This window comes from Talpa occidentalis, unplaced genomic scaffold (genome assembly GCF_014898055.3).
Source record: "Talpa occidentalis isolate TD23 unplaced genomic scaffold, MPIMG_talOcc4v2.1 talOcc4.10, whole genome shotgun sequence".
NCBI classification, from domain to species: Eukaryota; Metazoa; Chordata; class Mammalia; order Eulipotyphla; family Talpidae; genus Talpa; species Talpa occidentalis.
This window is the reverse complement of record NW_023600993.1, coordinates 40,153,976-40,173,599: the sequence shown is the minus strand read 5'-3', so window position 1 is coordinate 40,173,599 and position 19,624 is coordinate 40,153,976. Positions and strand designations below refer to the sequence as shown.

At 37.1% G+C, this 19,624-nt stretch overlaps 1 protein-coding gene across 4 annotated transcripts in view; it reads left to right on the top strand.

The window, feature by feature from the left end:
* Positions 1–19,624, top strand: part of TASOR (transcription activation suppressor) — a 50,390-nt gene that overhangs the window by 11,452 nt on the left and 19,314 nt on the right. For all 4 annotated transcript variants that reach the window (XM_054694746.1, XM_054694751.1, XM_037530817.2 and 1 more), the window contains exons 3-14: positions 473–565; positions 1,455–1,527; positions 1,951–2,042; positions 3,211–3,372; positions 6,605–6,729; positions 9,809–9,840; positions 10,778–10,883; positions 11,730–11,833; positions 11,919–12,022; positions 17,796–17,868; positions 17,955–18,026; positions 18,775–19,476. In XM_054694746.1, the coding sequence (XP_054550721.1) occupies positions 473–565; positions 1,455–1,527; positions 1,951–2,042; positions 3,211–3,372; positions 6,605–6,729; positions 9,809–9,840; positions 10,778–10,883; positions 11,730–11,833; positions 11,919–12,022; positions 17,796–17,868; positions 17,955–18,026; positions 18,775–19,476 (1,738 nt within the window). The remainder of the gene's footprint in view (positions 1–472; positions 566–1,454; positions 1,528–1,950; positions 2,043–3,210; positions 3,373–6,604; positions 6,730–9,808; positions 9,841–10,777; positions 10,884–11,729; positions 11,834–11,918; positions 12,023–17,795; positions 17,869–17,954; positions 18,027–18,774; positions 19,477–19,624) is intronic.

The window sequence follows — 19,624 nt, the reverse complement described above, 5'->3', positions numbered from 1 at the left end:
GTTTAGTTAGACCAACTCTTATCCTAGAAATATTTGTGAAGCAGTCTGTGTATTTGGTACTGACAGTACACTTACAAAGAGGTTAAATTTTTCCATGTCCAATTGATTTTATAGTCTAAAGTTGGTTATGCAACAGAGATTTATTAAACTGCCTACTTTATACAATATACCATGTTAAGTAAAATGAGACAGTTAACTAAAACATGAATTTATAATCTGTGGGCGTGTTGGAGTGGTAAAATTTTAGTAGAAATTTATTTAAAATTCATAAAGACCAGATGCTGATTTGATTATGTGGTAAGGGCTAAGAACCATTTGTAACGGGGGAAAAAATCAAAGTGCTGAGACTATAGGGAGAAAAATAATTTCTACTTTGGTGGGTTTAGGACTTCTTGAAAATAAAATTCTTTGAACTTTTAGCTTGAAAAATATAATCGCACTGAGAAGTTGTTACAGATTTAATTTCGTTTAGTTTACAGAAAAGCGAAGAGAACTGAAGTCTGACGGTCGTTTAGACAAAGAACTTTCAGAATCCTATGCATTTCTGATGGTTGATCGATACCAAGTGAGTTAAACTTATATAAAACCCATTTTACAAAAAAATAATTTATGTTTCCATTAGTTCCTAATTTTGCAACTATTCAACAATATATTTGATAATTATAAACTAACATTTCCTTGACGTATAAGTGGAGAAATGATTTAGGGTAGTGTAAGTTACTTTATTTTGTAAATATTTTTAGTGTGTATATCTTTTCCTCAGTTTTGTTCCTTTAGAATGTGCTTGATATTGATAATGAATAATCTTTCCTTTGGTAAAATAATTTTCTTCTGTTACTGACATATATTGGGAACTTTTTTTTTTCCTTTAACAGATGTCTAGGTGGAATTCCCATGTTTTTAAATGTTTTTCTCTGTCTAGTTCTAAAAAGGAATATTCGTATATGTGAGTGGCATGGATTGTAAAGATCTGTTACATGTAGAATAAAGAACAAATGTATTTCTAACTATGGTTATATTGGAAGGATAAGTCCGTTTCATATTAACATTTAGTTACAAAATGACTTTCTGTAATGTAGTAGATAAAGTAGTTTAAAAACTTAGACTTAACAGATTACCGGTTATCTTCTTGTGATTTTTTTAAAAAATATTTATTTATGTATACAAGAACTGGGGTGTAGACCAGAGATGCAGAGAGGTAAGAGGATTCACCACAGGCAGGTTGGGGAGCAGAACAGGTGGGCTGACTGAAATACACTGCTGAGGGGAGCAGCAGGCAAGACAGGAGAGGTCTGCTGCGCCATGTGGATTAGCTCCCTGACCAGGGAGCAAATTGATGCTGCAGTGACTGGTGCAAGCTTCGTAGTGCTGAGACTTAACCCTTTGCACCACCAGGGAGGCCCCTATCTTGTGTTTTTAATGTATTAATGCAGGATGAAATTTTTTTTTTTTAGGTTCAAAGCTTATGTGAAAAAGGATTACAGGTGGGCCAGTCCAAAATAACAATTCTTGGCAGTCCTTCCTTGGGTAATCTTTTTCTTTTTTCATTTTCTTAAAATTAAGTTGCCATTTAAAAGTGTATTATCTGATTTTGCTGCAGTCCTTGTCATTCATTTCATGTATGCTTTGTCGTGGCTAGAAAAGGAGACTAGTTTCAGGGTCTGCAGTGTTAAACCATTTCCATCCTTTCTTTCTGATTTTGCCTTTAAATTGATCAAAGTATCCTTTGTAAATGTTAGGTTTATTCCTAGAGATTTAAAAAATGATTAGTTACATGTTTCTTCTGGTTTCATTTTTTGCCTTGGTTAAATATTAGCTATTTTACTGTCCTTAATTTTTTTTAAAAAGATGTCATACCTTTTTTTTCCTTATCATTAGGTTAAATTTTTGGATTTTTTTTGGGATATTCATGTTCTTATTCTAATTCCTTAATTTTTCCTCTATATGTAGGTATCTATCTTTCTAGATATGCTGATTTATTACAGGCCAATCCTTTGGAAGCTGGGGCCATGGGCGATGTTGTTATTTTTAAAATAATGAAGGTAATTTCAAACTTTTAAATTCCATATTTTTTTTAGCATTTATTATTTATGCATATAAGAACTGGAGTGTAGGCCAGAGGTGTGAGGAGTTGGGAGGATTCACCAGAGACAGAGTGGGGAGCAAAACAGGCAGATCTACTGAAATACAATGCTCAGGGGAATAGCAGGTGAGAAAGGAGAGGTCTGCTATGGCATGTGGGTTAGCTCCCTGCCTGGGGATCAAATTCATGCTGCAATGACTGGTGATAGCTTGATAGCTCTGAGATTTTAACTCCTGCGCCACCAGGGAGGCCCCTACATTTTCTATTTCAGAGACAACCTTTGGTTGGGATTTTAATTGGTACCAACTTTGACTTTGGGAGTTTGATTAAATTAAAAATCATTTCTTATATTTGATATATGGGGATGCTTTTGTGACTGATTTATGGCACAATTAAAGGCTTATACATAAAATTTGTATTTTAGACATTTTTTTCATGGTTAACTTTTTTTCTTACTGCTTTTTTTTTTTTTTTAAGATTTATTTATTTATTTATACAAGTACTGGGTACAGTCAGAAGCATGGGAGGGTGAGAGAATTCACCAGACACAGACCGGGGAGCAGACAGGCAGACCGATGAAGTACACTGCTGAGGGGAGCAGTGGGGGCTGGGGGTGGGGGTCTGCACGCCATGTGGGCCTTGCCAGAGGCCGGGGATCGAGCCGGCGCTGCAGAGACTGCGGGCAGCTTCGCAGCCCAGCGCTTAACCGCTGCGCCACTGCATACAAGAACTTGGGTATAGGCCAGAGGTGGGCGTGGGAGGGCTGAGAGGATTCACCAGAGACAGAGTGGGGAACAGAACAGGCAGATCCACTGAAATACACTGCTGAGGGGAGCAGCGGGCGAGTCAGGAGAGGTCTGCTGCGCCATGTGGGTAGCTCCCTGGCCGGGGATCGAACTTGTGCTGCAGTGGCTGTGGACAGCTTCATAGGTTGCATCCTAACTACCTGCACCACCAGGGAGGCCCCTCTTACTACTTTATTATAAAAAATGTTAGGTTACTTTATTACCAGGAATTAAAGGTAAGGAAATCTATAGGTGATTTATATTCAAAGCAGTATTCCCTAATATTAAATCTGATGTAGTCAAAATTAGGTTTAGGTGAACTTAAAAAGTTTTCTCTTTTAGGGTAAAATAAAGAGCATTTATGACTCCATGGGTGCAAAAAGTTTGGAACCTACATTAAGTAAAAGTGCTTTGGATCCAACACCAAAGCATGAATGCCACATGTCGAAGAATGCCAATAGGATTACATCACTTTTGGCTTATAGAGCTTATGAGCTTACTCAGGTATGTGCCTGAATCCATTTTAGTGTTGTTATGCCCTTGTGTCTGTTGATCACCAATCCCTTTAAAATGTTTTTTTTTTTTCAGTTCTCTCTGCCACCATACCAGTCTACACTCTGATTCCTGTATATGACTGCTGGACAGCCATGACTCTCACTCTCTTGTTTCCAGCACATCTCAGAAATACACGTGGCTCCTCAGAGAGAATAATATTCAAATTCCATACCCTAACTTCCTGTCTGTAGACTGTGACCTCCAGCCTGGTTTTTTGTTTGATCACTGTGTTCAACATATATCATTTTGAAACCTTGACCTCTGGCATTGGAAGATCTGCCTAATGCTATTCATTCCTTCTGTGTAAAGTTTAAACCCTTAAATACTTTAATTCACATCACTTTGTCGTAACGATTTGCTATTTTTTAAAAAGATTTATTTATTTATGCATACAAGAACTGGGATGTGAGCCAGAGGTGTGAGGGGTGAAAGGATTCACCAGAGAGAGTGGGGAGCAGAACAGGTGGATCTACTGAAATACATTGCTGAGGGGAGCAGTGGGCGAGACAGGAGAGGTCTGCTGTGCCATGTGTGTTGCTCCCTGGCCAGCTGGGGATTGAACTCATGCTGCAGTGGCAGGCAATAGCTTAATAGCGCTGTTTTTAACCCCTGTGCCACTGAGGAGATTGATTTATGCATACAAGAACTGGGGTACAGGCCAGAGGTGTGGATGGGGAGTGAGAGGATTCACCAGAGACAGAGTGGGGAACAGGACAGGCAGGCTGACTGAAATACACTGCTGAGGGGAGCAGTGGGTGAGTCAGGAGAGGTCTGCTGCACCATGTGGGTAGCTTCCTGGCTGGCCAGGGGATCAAACTCGTGCTGCAGAGGTTGCAGATAGCTTCATAGTGCTGCTCATAACCCTTTGTGCCACCAGGGAGGCCCAGGCCTGATAATTTCTATTTTAACATTTTTCTAAGATGCAAACTTAGAATTAAATTTTCATGCTTTATTCAGATATAATTAATAAACAGTAAACTATACATACTGTATTTGATGATTTTAATAGGTTTTAATATGATGTTTGACTCTAAAGTAATATTCTTTTTAACAAATATAAAAAATGTAGTTGAGCAGTATGGGAGTGGTGGGTGTTTAGGGGCACTGACATCTACCTTCCCCAATGGGAAACCCAGGTAGACCTGTTGACTCCCCCAAAAAGTCCCTTGGTGGGTTGTCTTGATTTCAGGGTGCTCCGCAGTACTAACAGTCTTAAGGATGCTTAAGTTCTTTGGTATTGGCCAGTTCTGTATGATCTGCCTTATGGGTGAATGCTCAGTATAAACCCTTGTTGGTCAAGGGTCAGTTGTATATCCAGATAGATTGTATGTGAAAAGTAGTACTGCTAACCTCCCTCTAGAAATGTTCTTTTATTTTTTATTTACATAAAATTTATTCTTGGCCTTTAAACCCTGGCCCCCTGGTTGATTTCTACTCGTAGGATGTCTACCCTTCCCTCTCAACCAAAAAAGAGTCTGAAGAAGGTGCCCAGTAGCATCTGTTCACTGGGACACTATTTCTCTTTCTTACTCCTCCTGGAGTTTCAGATTCACCAAATGTAATCCCTCAATCATGGTTCATCTGTCTGCTCCCCAATGTTCTGTCTCCGTCTCTGCTCCCCCAGAGCCCTAGTCTCCATTTCCCATACCTCTCTAATGCAGTTCCCAGAAGCTAGGGTCCCTGATGTTGGAGTGAACTCTTCAATCCCCAGAACTATTGCTGTCATTTCTCTTCCTCTAAGTTGCAGTTCCCTGGTAATGAGGGTATTATAGTCAGGGTTGTGTTCTAAATTTCCTGCTGTCTCTGATATCTTTTCTGGAAACGCTAATCCTCCAGTCTCCTTTTGGTGTTTTTCAAGGACAGTTGCTCTTTTTATTTTAACTCCGGAGAGCGGTTAATCCTGGTGTCTTTACTATTCTACTATCTTGCTAGAAATTTGTAAGGTCAATTTATTTTTTTTTTTAAAGAAAACAAAAATACCTACCAGTGTCCCTTACAGCCCCTTCAACCTCTCTCTTACTTTCCACCCTCTTCACCTGTCAAGCTCTTTGGCCTCATTTTGGTTGAGTTTATTTATTTATTTATTTTTTTGCTTTTGTAAGTTCACCACCTTTGTTTTGTTATATTACTTAGATATGTAATGTGCTGTGAAAATCATCCAGCATTTGTCTTTCTGGCTTATTTTGCATAGTCACTTTAAGTTTTTTCCATTTTGCTACAAATGGGAAAAATTTCACTTTCCTAATAGCTGAACAGTATTCCATGTTTATAAATACCACATTATTATATAAACTATCGGTATGTACTTAGGTTGCTTCCATATCTTAGCTATTGTAAAGAATGCTGGATGGAAGATTATTCTCTTGATTATCTTCTGGACACTAGTAGTTTTGGTAAATAGTAATAATTGGTTTTTCTAGCAGGACTTGTAAACTGGCTTGATGCTTCCAAATAATTTACAGGCATTTTTAGAGGAACAACAAGTTCATTGAAGTCAGTGGTTTCTCAAGAGAATGGGCTTTGAAAGATAGTGTTTTGCTAACTCTGTACTTTTTAAAATGAAAATTGCTGGTCTGCAAGTCACAAAAGCCTAATCTAATGGATGGTTGTGAATAGCTGAGGGGGAGAGACAGATGTGTCACCCATATTTGTAATCTCTTCATGTTTATAATCTCTTCTGTCTTTTGTTACTTTGTCTGCAGTTGAGGCCAAGAATGTGTTTTTCCTTTGAAATAATAACCAAAATGGTGAATCTGGTTGATACTGTATCCTTAGTGTTTTACTTTTAGTATCAAATTGGCTTATCTGGACTAACCTGGGAGCTTAGTCACCATTTATAACATTTTTATGAGGAAATTTGCCAAATATTGTCACTGACCAACTCTTCCAAAATAAGCTTTTAGAATACCTATTCTGATTTTATATATACACACATACACACACAGAATATTTTATATCGCAAAATGTAAGGTCTAGAAATTTGTACTTTTTTTTTAAAGAAAAAATAAATACCTGCCAATGTCTCTTACTTTTGATTGACAAGCAGTGCTTTTAAGGATACTTTTGTTACAGGCACTTAAATGTTACTGTACTTCTCAGAAATCAGGCAGATAAATGGAAGGTTCCACTCAGTACTTTCTGCATTCTTAAAGAGGTTAATTTTGTGTTTTCTTATTTTTAGTATTATTTTTATGAGTATGGCTTTGATGAGCTAAGGCGAAGACCAAGACATGTGTGTCCATATGCAGTTGTGTCTTTTACTTACAAAGATAATATACAAACTCCCAAGTTTGCATCTTCATCAAGGTAAGACTTACGAGTTTTAGACATTATCTAGAATGGTATTATATATATTAAATTTCCTGCATTGCTGAGTTAGATGAGGTACTTTGTTTTTCCCTTTTTTCTTCCCTTGAAATTAGGTACATGAGTGTTAATGACTTTTAAAAGGTCATTGTGAAGGACAGATACTTAAAAGTTTGTGGAAATACAAACCGAAAGTTTATTTAAACTTCACTAGGAAGCTTTTTTCCCCTTGATATTGTGGATTTGCATAGCTGAGTAAATGTAGTTTTTATTTTTTTTTCAAGAGGCATGTTTTATTTATTTATTTGTTTGTTTGTTTTGTTTATACATGCACTGGGTACAGTCAGAAGCGAGGGAGGGTGAGAGAATTCACCAGAGCCAGAGCGGGGAGCAGAGCAGGCAGAAGGACCGAAGTACACTGCTGAGGGGAGCAGCAGGCGCAGGAGAGGTCTGCACACCATGTGGGACCCTCCTCCCGTGGCTGGGGAGCAGCCGGGGATCAAAAGGGCGGGCAGGCGGGCGCCGCAGAGGCCGCGGGCAGCTTCGCAACCCAGCGCTCACCCGCTGCGCCACCGGGGAGGCCCAGTAAATGTAGTTTTTAAAAGCAAAATTTGTGTATTAGCTCTTCTGAAAATGAGGAGCTTCTATAAAAGATCTCCCAGCCCTATCTAAACCAGTTAAATAAAATATTTATTAAGGCATTGATGGTTTTAAAAAACTTAAATTGTTTAATTTTCAGTCAGTTGAGTATTATTGGTGATTTCTTATAAACTGGCAAATATAAGCAGTGTCTCTTTTTTCTCCCTCCAAGTGGTGATTCCAGAAAATACTTGGGCAAATTTGAATAAGTAAATTTATAGGGATGTAGGTGAAGTGGTCATGTGATTATTTATTTTTGAGTACCCAAGTTGTCTGAGTGAGATTCAGCACTTTATTCATGTCAGTGAACAGCCCTGGAAACCATTCACAGCCATAAATACTGATCACATAGCATTCAAACAGATGTTTTTTTTTTTTTTTTTTTTTTTTTTTTCCTATAAGTGATTTATTTTGACCCACATTTTATCCTTTTTTTTTTTTTTTTTTTAAATATTAAATTTTATTTTTATATTCCCCCATACAATTGCAAACGCCCAATTCTGACCCCAATCCTTTCCCCCCCGCCCCCCAAAAAGTGTCTCTGGTTCATAGTTTTTTGTTGATTTTGATTTTCACTTTCTTATATTCATTTTCCTGGTCCCTTATTTAAGTTTTCTAGATTCCTGCTATGAGTGAGACCATCCGGTATTTTTCTTTTTCTTTTTGGCTTATTTCGCTGAGCATGATCCCTTCCAGTGCCATCCATGTTGCTGCAAATTGCATGTGTTTATCTTTTTTGAATGCTGAGTAATATTCCATGGTATATATGTACCACATCTTCTTGATCCAGTCATCTATTTTTGGGCATTTGGGTTGTTTCCAAAGCTTAGCTATTGTAAACAGTGCTGCTATAAACATAGGAGTGCAGGTGCTCTTTGGAATTGATGTTTCTGTGTCCTTTGGGTAAATACCTAGGAGTGGAATTGCTGGATCATATGGAAGCTCTATGTTTAGTAGGTCCAGAAATCTCCACACAGCTCTCCATAGTGGTTGGACCAGTTTGCACTCCCACCAACAGTGCAGGAGAGTTCCTTTTTCTCCACATCCTCGCCAACATTTGTTGTTGCTAGTTTTTTTAATATGTGCCATTCTCACTGGTGTGAGATGGTATCTCATGGTAGTTTTGATTTGCATTTCCCTGATTACAAGTGATGTTGAACATTTTTTCATATGTCTGTTGGCCATTTGCATTTCCTCTTCAGAGAAGTTTCTTTTTAGCTCTTCTGCCCATTTTTTGACTGGATTATTTTCTTTGTTGTTGCTGAGTCTCATCAGCTCTTTGCAGATTTTTGTGATCAGTCCTTTATCATTAGTGTTGGGTGCAAAAATGTTCTCCCAGTTGGTGGGGTTTCTCTTTGTTTTTGTTATTGTCTCTTTTGCTGTGCAGAAGCTCTTTAATTTGATGTAGTCCCAGCTGTTTATCTTTCTCTTCACTATCACTGCTTTGGGTGATGTGTCTGTAAAGATGTCTTTGATGTGCAAATCCCGTAGTTCAAACAGATGTATTTTTCTTGTTAGTGTGGCACTGTATATATGAATCCCCATGGTGCATTTACTGTAGGACCCTTTCACTGGTGTTCTTTAAAAGACATTTCATCTCTTAATTATAAGGTCATACCGCCAGGAATAATGACACTGTTAATTTTATTTGCCTCCTCTTTGATTCTGTTGATCTCCATATCACTTAAAGTAAGCACTGAATGATGAACATTTTTCCTATGTCTTGAATGTCACCTTGCACACTTCTCCTTGTATTTGTGGTTCTTCTTTCCCTAGCTAGCTGCATGGTTTACAACTGCATTTCCATTAGGTGTCTCCTTAAAGATGACCTTATTATGAGGTCTTTCATGATTTTTTTAAACCCCTGTATCCGTAAAGCCTCTTTTTGCATAAAACATAAAAACCATCATTTCCTGGTATAAACGGTATGTTTTCTTTTTGATTGTTACCTGGCTTCCTCGTGGGATTATGAGCAATGGAGGCAGGGACTTTGTTTATCTTTGTAATCCTCTTTCTTATAACTGCTTGACATGTAATAGGAGTTTAGTATTTGAGTAGTGAATGACTATATTGAAATAGAGATTGAGGCTGTTTCTTCAAATCTCATCACAGAGATTATTGACAGAGATTGTAATATATAATTGACAGAGATTGTAATATATTCTCTCCTGATGGCTATTTCTGGGAAAAACGGATCCCTTAAATTTGGGTAAATGATGGTAAATTGAGTCGAGTAATTGTGTCCTGTTAAGTAGACTTGATTTATAAAGTTTTAGTAAGTAATACATTTGTTTTCCCTACATGGAGGAAGAATTTAATTCTCTTGTACAGAATGCTATTAAAAATGGCACTATATCCAAGTTATCAATTAGTAATATTTTTCTTTTTGTTGTTTCTTATCAGTAATGTCTGTCTTTTCTTTTGAAAAATTCATTTGTAGATCTAATAGCTTTAATGCAGATAGAAACACAGGTAAGTTTTTTTTTTGTTTATTTCCTTTAGTATTCTACATCAAAAGAATAAGTATATATAGAAAAGAATAAGATAAGTGCTTGGGTCTCTTTATGAGAATATACAAAGTATGAAAAAGGGGAGACCATGTTATGTACATCATCATTTAGTTGTCCAAGCATAAAGTTTCCTTTAGGAAGCTGCTATTGTTTATAGTCCTAAGGTGTTATTAGTACTTAGTTAAAAAAAGTTTTATAAGAGAGAGAGACGATAAAAAGCAGTATCAATGTATTCTTTTAGTTTCTTCATGCAAAGAGAGTGAGTAGAAAGTAGGAGACTTTGTGGGAATTCTTGTAACACAGTGCAATATTGTCTCCTTTGGGGGAAGTAAGAAAGCAGTAAATGTGTTTTCTTTGCACCACAACTTTCTTGTATGAGGGCATTTAGACAAGTACATTTTTAAAAAAGATTTATTTTTTTATTTATTTTTGTGTAGACAAACGGGGGTGTGGGCCAGAGGTGTGGAGAGAGAGAGTATTCATCAGAGACAAAGTGGGGAGTAGAGAGAGAGGATCTTCTGAAATACACTGTTCAGGGGAGCAGTGGGCAAGATAGGCGAGGTCTGCTGCGCCATATGGGTTAGCTCCCTTACCAGGGATTGAACTCGTTCCGCAGTGGCTGGTGATAGCTTGATAGCACTGAGACTTTAACCCCTGGGCCACCAGTGAGGCCCCCTAGACAAGTAAATTTTTAGTCTTTGCAACTGGAATATATAAGGGAAAAGAGGACTAAAACGAAAGTTCTTATAAACTCTATAAACAGCAATACCAAGTCTCTTTGTTTTTTGTTGTTCTAGTTAAACCTTGATTCTAGATGTTTTCCCCATTATTTCTAGTGAAAATGTGTTTGCTTCTGGGCTTCCGAGAGGCTGAATTATGTCATTCTTCTTTATATATAGATAAATTTAACTATACCTTGTGGAAAGGACAGCTTTTAAATAAAGGAAAGCTTTTGTGTTATATCTCTCTGAGGTCAGCCACTCGTGCTTTTTTGCCTATCAAACTGTAAGTATGTTGTATTACAAAGAAATGGAAATAAGTGCTTGCTAATTGTTTTATTATTTTATTATAACAGATTATTTTAAGTTCATACTTGAGTTGTCTTTAATAAAATGATAACCTTTTGTCCTTTGTGGTTAGTAAAACTGGCATGTAAGATGTTTCTGGTGTAAAGGTTGCAGATTGATACAAAAAAAAATTTTTTTTAAATTGTTTTGATAACTTTGTAATTAATTGGCAAAATATGCCTCCTGCTTTTTGCTCTTGCTTTGAGTATGAGCTAAATAGTCATACACATTTGTGGCATAAAACTTTTTCTCAGTGATTTTAAATGTTAGAAAAGATTCTTCAAAATTTTATCCTAATTAGATACATTCTTTATTTAGCAATTTGGAAATGATAGACTTAAAAATCATCAGTTCTTTACTGAAAAGAACTTTGAGGTAGTGTGTTAAGTTAGTTTATAGGCTTTTTCAGTGCTGTGTAACATATATTGGAATATAAAGTATAGTAACATTATGGGCCTTCAGAAATGTCCAGAGATTATTTTAACAGTTCATACTTGAGTTGTTTTTAATAAAATGAAAACCTTTTGTCATTTTTGATTAGTAAAACTGGCATGTAGGATATTTATGAAGTAAAGTTTGCAGATTGATAGTATTGCCAGACTTTCTACTTGCATATATATCTGGACTTCCTGTATCAAGTCCTCTTTAGAATAAAATGAAAATTATAAATATGCCCTTCTGGTTTTCACCAAGATGTGTGTGTGTGTGTGTGGAGGGGTGTGTGAAAACACTGCTAGAGTTAAAGCTACAGGTAAGAAAAAAGGATTTTTTAATTTTCTTTCAGACCCGAGAAGTTAGATGTTGAAACAGTTATGAGTATTGATCATCTGAAACAGAAAATCCCTCCGGCGCTGTTTTATAAGGAAACCTATTTTGGTCCATATGAAGGTAAAGTAATTTAGTTTTACTAAAATTTATAAGAAACAGGTCTAATTTGAATATTTACTATATATATATTTTTTTTTTTGGTCAGTTTTGAAGAATGGAATGTATTGCAGTCTCTATGAAGTCGTAGAGAAGACAAGAATTGGAAGTAACATGGAGAATTTACTGCAAAAACTAGAAAAAGAAAAACTTGTGAGTGAAAGGTTTTAAAATGTTTCTCATCCTTCCTTAGAAATATGCATATTAATCGGTCATATTTCACATTGTTTCATTTTTGCTTCTGAAATTACCACATGGTCTCTGTTTTGTTGCTACCATTTATTTAACAACTGATTCCTGCTACTCTGTTTTTCTTAGCAATGACAGGAGACTTTTAATAGCCCTGTTTTCCCCATAAAGTATTTTTAGTGTGGTTTGTAATTGTGACTGAGGCAGATATTCAACAAAATACTTATTCTTTTCTTGTACAATTTGTGTAGTTCAGTGAAGATTGAGACAGAGACTGTTCTCCTGGATTATGTAGAGCAATAAATGGTGTTACTTAGATAATATTGCAGTGGGCATAGTGGAATATTTGAATATTCAATAAGAATAAGGCCCTCTGAGGCGGAAGAGATAAAAGAAGTGCTGGAAAAGTATGTAGGGAGCAATGTCCTGCATTGTAATTCAGGCATTGTAATTGAACACAGGCAGTGTTCAAATGTTTGGAAGTTTGAACTTGATGTCAAGAGCAGTGGGCATGAGAGGGAATAGTATGAGATTTTGAATGTGTATGCAGCATGATCAGTCTTGTGTTTTGAAAGTTTGTCTTGGCTACTCTGCAGAGGATGAATTGAAGACTGTAGATGTGGTAAGAAGTTATGTTTGAGGAGGTGGTAGATTAGATCAGAAATTAACAACGATAATAGAAGAGATAAATTTACAAGAATTTACTAGGCAGTATTCAGTTAAATAGATATTGAATGTATCAATTTGGGTGGAAAGATTAGGTTATGCATCAGGTTGTATGAGGGGTTCAGGACTGAACGGAAAATGAATTTTTTTTTTTTTTTTTGAACAAACAGTGATTTAATAATAATAGGAATGGTTTAAATAAAATATGTCAATGTGGTAAAATATTTAACTATCAGCAATTGCATAGGAATAAGCTATAATAACATGAACATAAAGTTCACATAACATTTTATTTATTTATTTATTTAAATAAATTTTATTTTTATATTCCCCATACAATTGCAACCCCCTTATTTTGACTCTGATCCCTCCCCTCCTCACCCCCCATAGAGTCTCTGGTTCATAGATTTTTGTTGATTTTGATTTTCACTTATAGTTATTCATTTTCCTGGTCCCTTATTTAAGTTTTCTAGATTCCTGCGATGAGTGAGACCATCCGGTATTTTTCTTTTTCTTTCTGGCTTATTTCGCTGAGCATCATTCCTTCCAGCGCCATCCATGTTGCTGCAAATTGCATGTGTTTATCTTTTTTGAATGCTGAGTAATATTCCATGGTATATATGTACCACATCTTCTTGATCCAGTCATCTATTTTTGGGCATTTGGGTTGTTTCCAAAGCTTAGCTATTGTAAACAGTGCTGCTATAAACATAGGGGTGCAGGTGCTCTTTGAAATTGATGTTTCTGTGTCCTTTAGGTAAATACCTAGGAGTGGAATTGCTGGATCATATGGAAGCTCTATGTTTAGTAGGTCCAGAAATCTCCACACAGCTCTCCATAGTGGTTGGACCAGTTTGCACTCCCACCAACAGTGCAGGAGAGTTCCTTTTTCTCCACATCCTCGCCAACATTTGTTGTTGCTAGTTTTTTTAACATGTGCCATTCTCACTGGTGTAAGATGGTATCTCATGGTAGTTTTGATTTGCATTTCCCTGATGACAAGTGATGTTGAACATTTTTTCATATGCCTGTTGGCCATTTGCATTTCCTCTTCAGAGAAGTTTCTTTTTAGCTCTTCTGCCCATTTTTTGACAGGATTATTTTCTTTGTTGTTGAGTCTCATCAGCTCATTGCAGATTTTTGTCATCAGTCCTTTATCATTAGTGTTGTGTGCAAAAATGTTCTCCCAGTTGGTGGGGTTTCTCTTTGTTTTTGTTATTGTCTCTCTTGCTGTGCAGAAGCTCTTTAATTTGATGTAGTCCCAGCTGTTCATCTTTGCCTTCACTATCACTGCTTTGGGTGATGTGTCTGTAAGATGTCTTTGATGTGCATATCACGTAGTGTTTCGCTTCTATTTCCTTCTACGTATTTTATGGTTTCAGGTGTTATGTCTAGTTTTTTAATCCATTCGGAAAATGAATTTTTGATGCTGATACTTACAGTTTAGTTGAAGGAGGAGGGGGCAGGGGATGGTTTTAGAGAAGGAGAGTGGCCATTCCAAGGGTTTTGTTAACATGAACTCTAGTTTAAATGTTGCTGAGATGTTCTAGTAGAGAGGGTTTTTTTCCCCACAGGCACACTGTTTAATACAAGTTTTTAGTAGTTGATGTTTTTCTTCCTCATTTTGTTGAACCTTAGTTTCAAGGTAATTAAATGAAGTGATCAAATTGATGTAATAGTTTCATATCTCAGTTCATATGAACATTTATTAATATTTTAAACACATTTACATTTCTTGTTTTCATCTGAAGTCCTATCTGTGAGACTAGTATTCTCATAATCAAAATTGTTCATTTCCTAAGTTGAGAAAGTGAAATTTAGGAGTTTGGATATGGAGAGTTACAGAGTTATCCAAATCTGGTTCTTGTGTTTCCGAGACAGTGAGTATTGAGAGTCTTGACAGTGAAGTGTTCGTGAGGAAATTACACTGTTCACTTCCTAATGGTGAGAATCAAGATAGGAAGGATAATGGCATTTTGTTCTTCACTGAACTAATACTAGATTAATGGAGAATTAAGAGGTAAGAGATGATCCTAGACTGTTTGAATCTAATGAACTTAGGTTTTTTTTTTCTTTCATTCTTTTTTTAGGAATTTTGTTTAGGTTCCCCCTTTCCTGCAAAACTGAGTAGGAGGGGCCTTCTCTGGTGGCGCAGCGGTTGAGCGCTGGGCTGCGAGGCTGCCCGTAGCCTCTGCAGCGCCAGTTCGTTCCCCGGCCACCGGCGAGGGTCCCACAAAAAAAAAAAAAAAAACAGTAGGAGTTACCCACACTGAAACTTTTCCTCATAGTTCCCATGATAATGGCAGGTGCATTGATTACTGTTGCTTCTTAATAATTTAATCCTGAATACACCAGGTGTTCTGAATGGGAGTATTAGTGGTTCTTTTTCATACATTTTAAAAGGACAGGTTTATTAGGAAAAAGATAAAAAGAAGGCACCTGCATAGTCACAGGAGGGCAGGAGAGCTGCCTGTCTTTGCTTGTTTAGGATAGTCTTTTTTTTTTTTTTCTTCATTATTGTTAGCTTTACATTTTTAATTTTTTTTATTTTTTAAAGATTTATTTATTTATACAAGCACTGGGCACAGTCAGAAGTGCGGAGGGTGAGAGGATTCACCAGAGACAGGGTGGGGAACAGAACAGGCAGACTGACGAAACACACTGCTGAGGGGAGCAGCTGGCGTGGCAGGAGAGGTCTGCTGCAACATTTGGGATTGAACTGATGCTGCAGTGGCTGTGGATAGCTTCACAGTGCTGTGCTTAACCCCTTGCACCCCTATTTTTTAGTTTCCATTATGATTTCCATTTTGAGACATGATGTAGAGTTAGAGTTTTTTTTTTTTTTTTAGATTTATTTATTTATTTATTTATACAAGCACTGGGTACAGTCAGAAGCGTGGGAGGGTGAGAGAATTCACCAGAGCCAGAGCGGGGAGCAGAGCAGGCAGAAGGACCGAAGTACACTGCTGAGGGGAGCAGTGGGCGGCAGGAAGAGGTCTGCGCGCCATGTGGGACCCTCCTCAGGTGGCCGGGGAGCAGCCGGGGATCGAACCGGCGCTGCAGAGGCTGCGGGCAGCCTCGCAACCCAGCGCTCAACTGCTGCGCCACCAGGGGAGGCCCTAGAGTTAGAGTTTTTAATTTCTAACTATATGAGAAAACTTTGTTCCTTTTTTCTAATGAAATTCCATTGTAATAAAATCACCATCAAAATAAGTGGTGATTATGGGGCCTCCCCTGGTGGCGCAGCAGTTGAGCGCTGGGTTGCAGCCTCTGCAGCGCCAGTTTGATCCCCGGCCACCAGCGAGGGTCCCACCAAAAAAAAAAAAAAGGGGGGGGTGATTATTTGAAACTTATTGAGGCTTCGTTTAAAACCCATTTTCTTGTCATTACATGTCCCCACTATATTTGAGAAAAATGTATGTTCATTGATTATCGGATCCTGCGTGCCCATATCTGAGTTGACAATTATTTTCTCTTAGTCCTTTGATTACACTCAGTATCTTCAGGCTTGCATTTTTGTCTGAGAGGTCTGCTTTAATCTATTATTCCTTTGTAGGTGATCTTGCTTTTTCTGGTTGCTTTTTTAATCTTTGTTTTTGGTGTTTTGCAGTTATATTAAATATATTTAGGTATAGATTTCTTTTTGTCCAGCCTGATATCTGACTTTCATATTTGTATATTTATATTGACATTTCTGAAATGTTGTCAGTCATCTGTCATCACCCTCCTGCTAGCATAAGTTTGTGATGTCTGCAAACTGCCCATCATTATAATTCTGATTTGCTAATGAGCTCACCTCTGTTGAAATGTCTTCATAATCTCGGGCTCTTGATGTTTCCATCTTTCAAAATCCATCTTTAGTATACTCTCAGTATATTTTCCAACCATAAACAAATGTATTTTTCCCCTGTTGCCTTGCAAATCTATTTGACAAGCTTTCTGTCTTATATAATAAGTGATATTTCTTTTGTTTTTCAGTCCACCCACTTTCAGACTTCTGATTAGGGATCTTGTGTTGCTTGTCTCTGAAGTTGTCTCTGGCAAGGCAAATTGCCTTACATGTGAAATAGGTCACACTAAGTATGTTCAGAATTAGATTATAGAAGCACATTTCATTTGCCTGATTAACCTGAACTCTAGTTCAGAGCAGTGTTTGTGTCATGCTAGTTTTATATATTCAGTATCCTGAATATAACATGCCTTTTGAATTGTTGAGGAAATTATCTCAAGTCTTTAGTTTGGTTCTTTTATTTTAGCTTCATGGAAAAATCAGCAAGTTGGTTTTCAATAATATTCTCTCATGAAAACTAAAGGATGGGGCCTCCCCGGTGGCGCAGCTGTTGAGCGCTGGTCTGCGAAGCTGCCCACAGCCTCTGCAGTGCTGGTTCGATCCCTGGCCGCCGGCGAGGGTCCCACATGGCGCGACAGACCTCTCCTGCCGCACCTGCTGCTCCCCTCAGCAGTGTACTTCATCAGTCTGCCTGTTCTGTTCCCCGCTCTGGCTCTGGTGAATTCTTTCACCCTCCCACGCTTCTGACTGTATCCAGTGCTTGTATAAATAAATAAATAAATCCTTAATTAAAAAAAAAAAAAACTAAAGGATGTATGTGATTGGGATCCCGTGCCTTGGTAGAGTTGGTAGAGGTTTTTTTTTTTTTTTTTTTTAAGATTTTATTTATGCATACAAGAACGGGGGTACAGACCAGAGGTATTGGGGAGGGTGAGAGGATTCTCCAGAGACAGAGTGGGGAACAGAATAGGCGGATTGAGTGAAATACACTGCTGAGGGGAGCAGTGGGGGAGTCAGGAGAGGTCTGCTGTGCCATGTGGGTCTCCTCCCTGGCCTGGGATTGAACTCGTGCTGCAGTGGCTGCGAATAGCTTCATAGTGCTATGTCTTAACCCCTTGCATCACCAGGGAGGTCTGGTAGAAAGAGTTTTAAACTAATTCATTAGCAGTATTTATCATAAAAAGGTTGTCGGTTTTTTATCTTTGTCTGTGCTATGTGTCTGCCATATGGTGAGAAATAATAAAGCAGATTCAACTTCTTCTCTCTCTTCCAAAAATGCAGGTTCTTGTTAAACCTTTGGGAGACCGAGGATACCTTTTTCTTCTCCCTCTTTGTCAAATGGTTTCTCCATATGGTAGGTGATACCTTAATTACTGTAATTTTTTCTTTTTAGTTTAAAACACAGTGCTAATGAACGTGGCTTCTTTTTTTTTTTTTTAGACCATCAAACTGCCAGGCCTCGAGTCCTACATGCTTTGTTTCTATTTCAAGAATCTAGAGGCATAGTTACTCGTAAGTTCTTTGAATAACTAAATCCACTTACTTATGGATACCTACATTTTATTGAAATTTTTCAGATGACTCACTAAGCATTTTATCTTTCTTACATCATGTTTTGAGAAATATTGGGAGTATTAGGAGGTATTAGTATAAAACTCATGATGTTTTTTTAAGTCCTGAGAATGTTTTTGGATTGTACTTTTAAGAAATAATTATTGATTGCAATTGGTACAATACCTAAGGCTTATTTTTCAATTTTTATTTGATTATTATATTTTTTAGTTCATTTTTCAATATACAAATTGGTTTCATTGTTATTTAAGAATGAGCGTCTCAGTTGTGGCTACTTGGCACCTTCATATCTACTTAGTGAAGTTAAAAGTTGTTATAATAGGAAAGAATAACATTGTTGTCATCTGCAGAACTATCTTGCTATAAGCCTCAGATCTTGCCCTACCTCTTTATTTCTTACAGTATGCTTGAATTGCCTAGTGGCAGTAAGAAATGAAGATTTGTAATGGGTAGATATTTCTCCCTTGAAAAATACATTCTAGCAGTTGCATTTGTTTTAGTTTCTTATCGGCCTGTTTTAGGCTCCTGGACTTAGAAGCTTGCTTTTCATATATTTCTATATTATACATGTATTAGGGTACATATTAATTTGGTTCATACTGTATGAACGTTGTTATATTTCTTAACAATATGTAGATGTGTATTCAGTTTCTTGATTGCTAACATGATTTGCTTTTTTTGTTTATAGCACAAAGAGGTTCAACCAATGCAGCACCACAGGAAAGACATGAGAACATGCCAGATGTATTAAAAATAACTCAGTTTTTACAATATGCTTTGATTCAGTGTCGAAAGGAATTTAAAAATATAAATACTATAAATTTTCATTCTGTTGTTGAGAAGTATGTAAGTGAATTTTTTAAACGAGGTTTTGGTTCAGGTAAACGAGAGTTTACCATGTTTTCATATGACTCACGATTAGATGACAGAAAATTTGTATACTCAGCTCCCAAAAATAAATCCCATATTGATAATTGTTTGCATGCCTATATTTTTCGGCCTGAAATGTATCAGTTACCTATTTGTAAATTAAAAGAACTATTTGAGGAAAATAGGAAACTTCAGCAGTTCAGTCCACTTTCAGATTATGAAGGTCAAGAAGAAGAAATGAATGGCACAAAAGGGAAATTTGGAAAACGAAATAACTCAAGGATTAAAACTGTTATACCTGGAAAACAGAAGTCATCTCACTCTTTGGATTATGATAAGGATAGAGTCAAAGAATTGATTAATTTAATTCAGTGTAGGAAAAAAAATGTGGGTGGGGACTCAGACATCGAAGATATGAGAAGCAAAACTGTCTTGAAGAGGAAGCTTGAGGATCTACCTGAAAATATGAGGAAACTTGCGAAAACCAGTAGTTTTTCTGAAAATTGCCATCTCTATGAAGGTAAAATATGATTGCTCCTCACATATTATTAAAATAACAACCAAAAACTTAGTAAAGTACTTCTGTCCTTTTCCCTTCATGCTGCAAATTACAGCCTGAGAGCCAATTCTGTCTGCCCTGTTTTTGTAAAGAAAGTTTTATTGGAGTA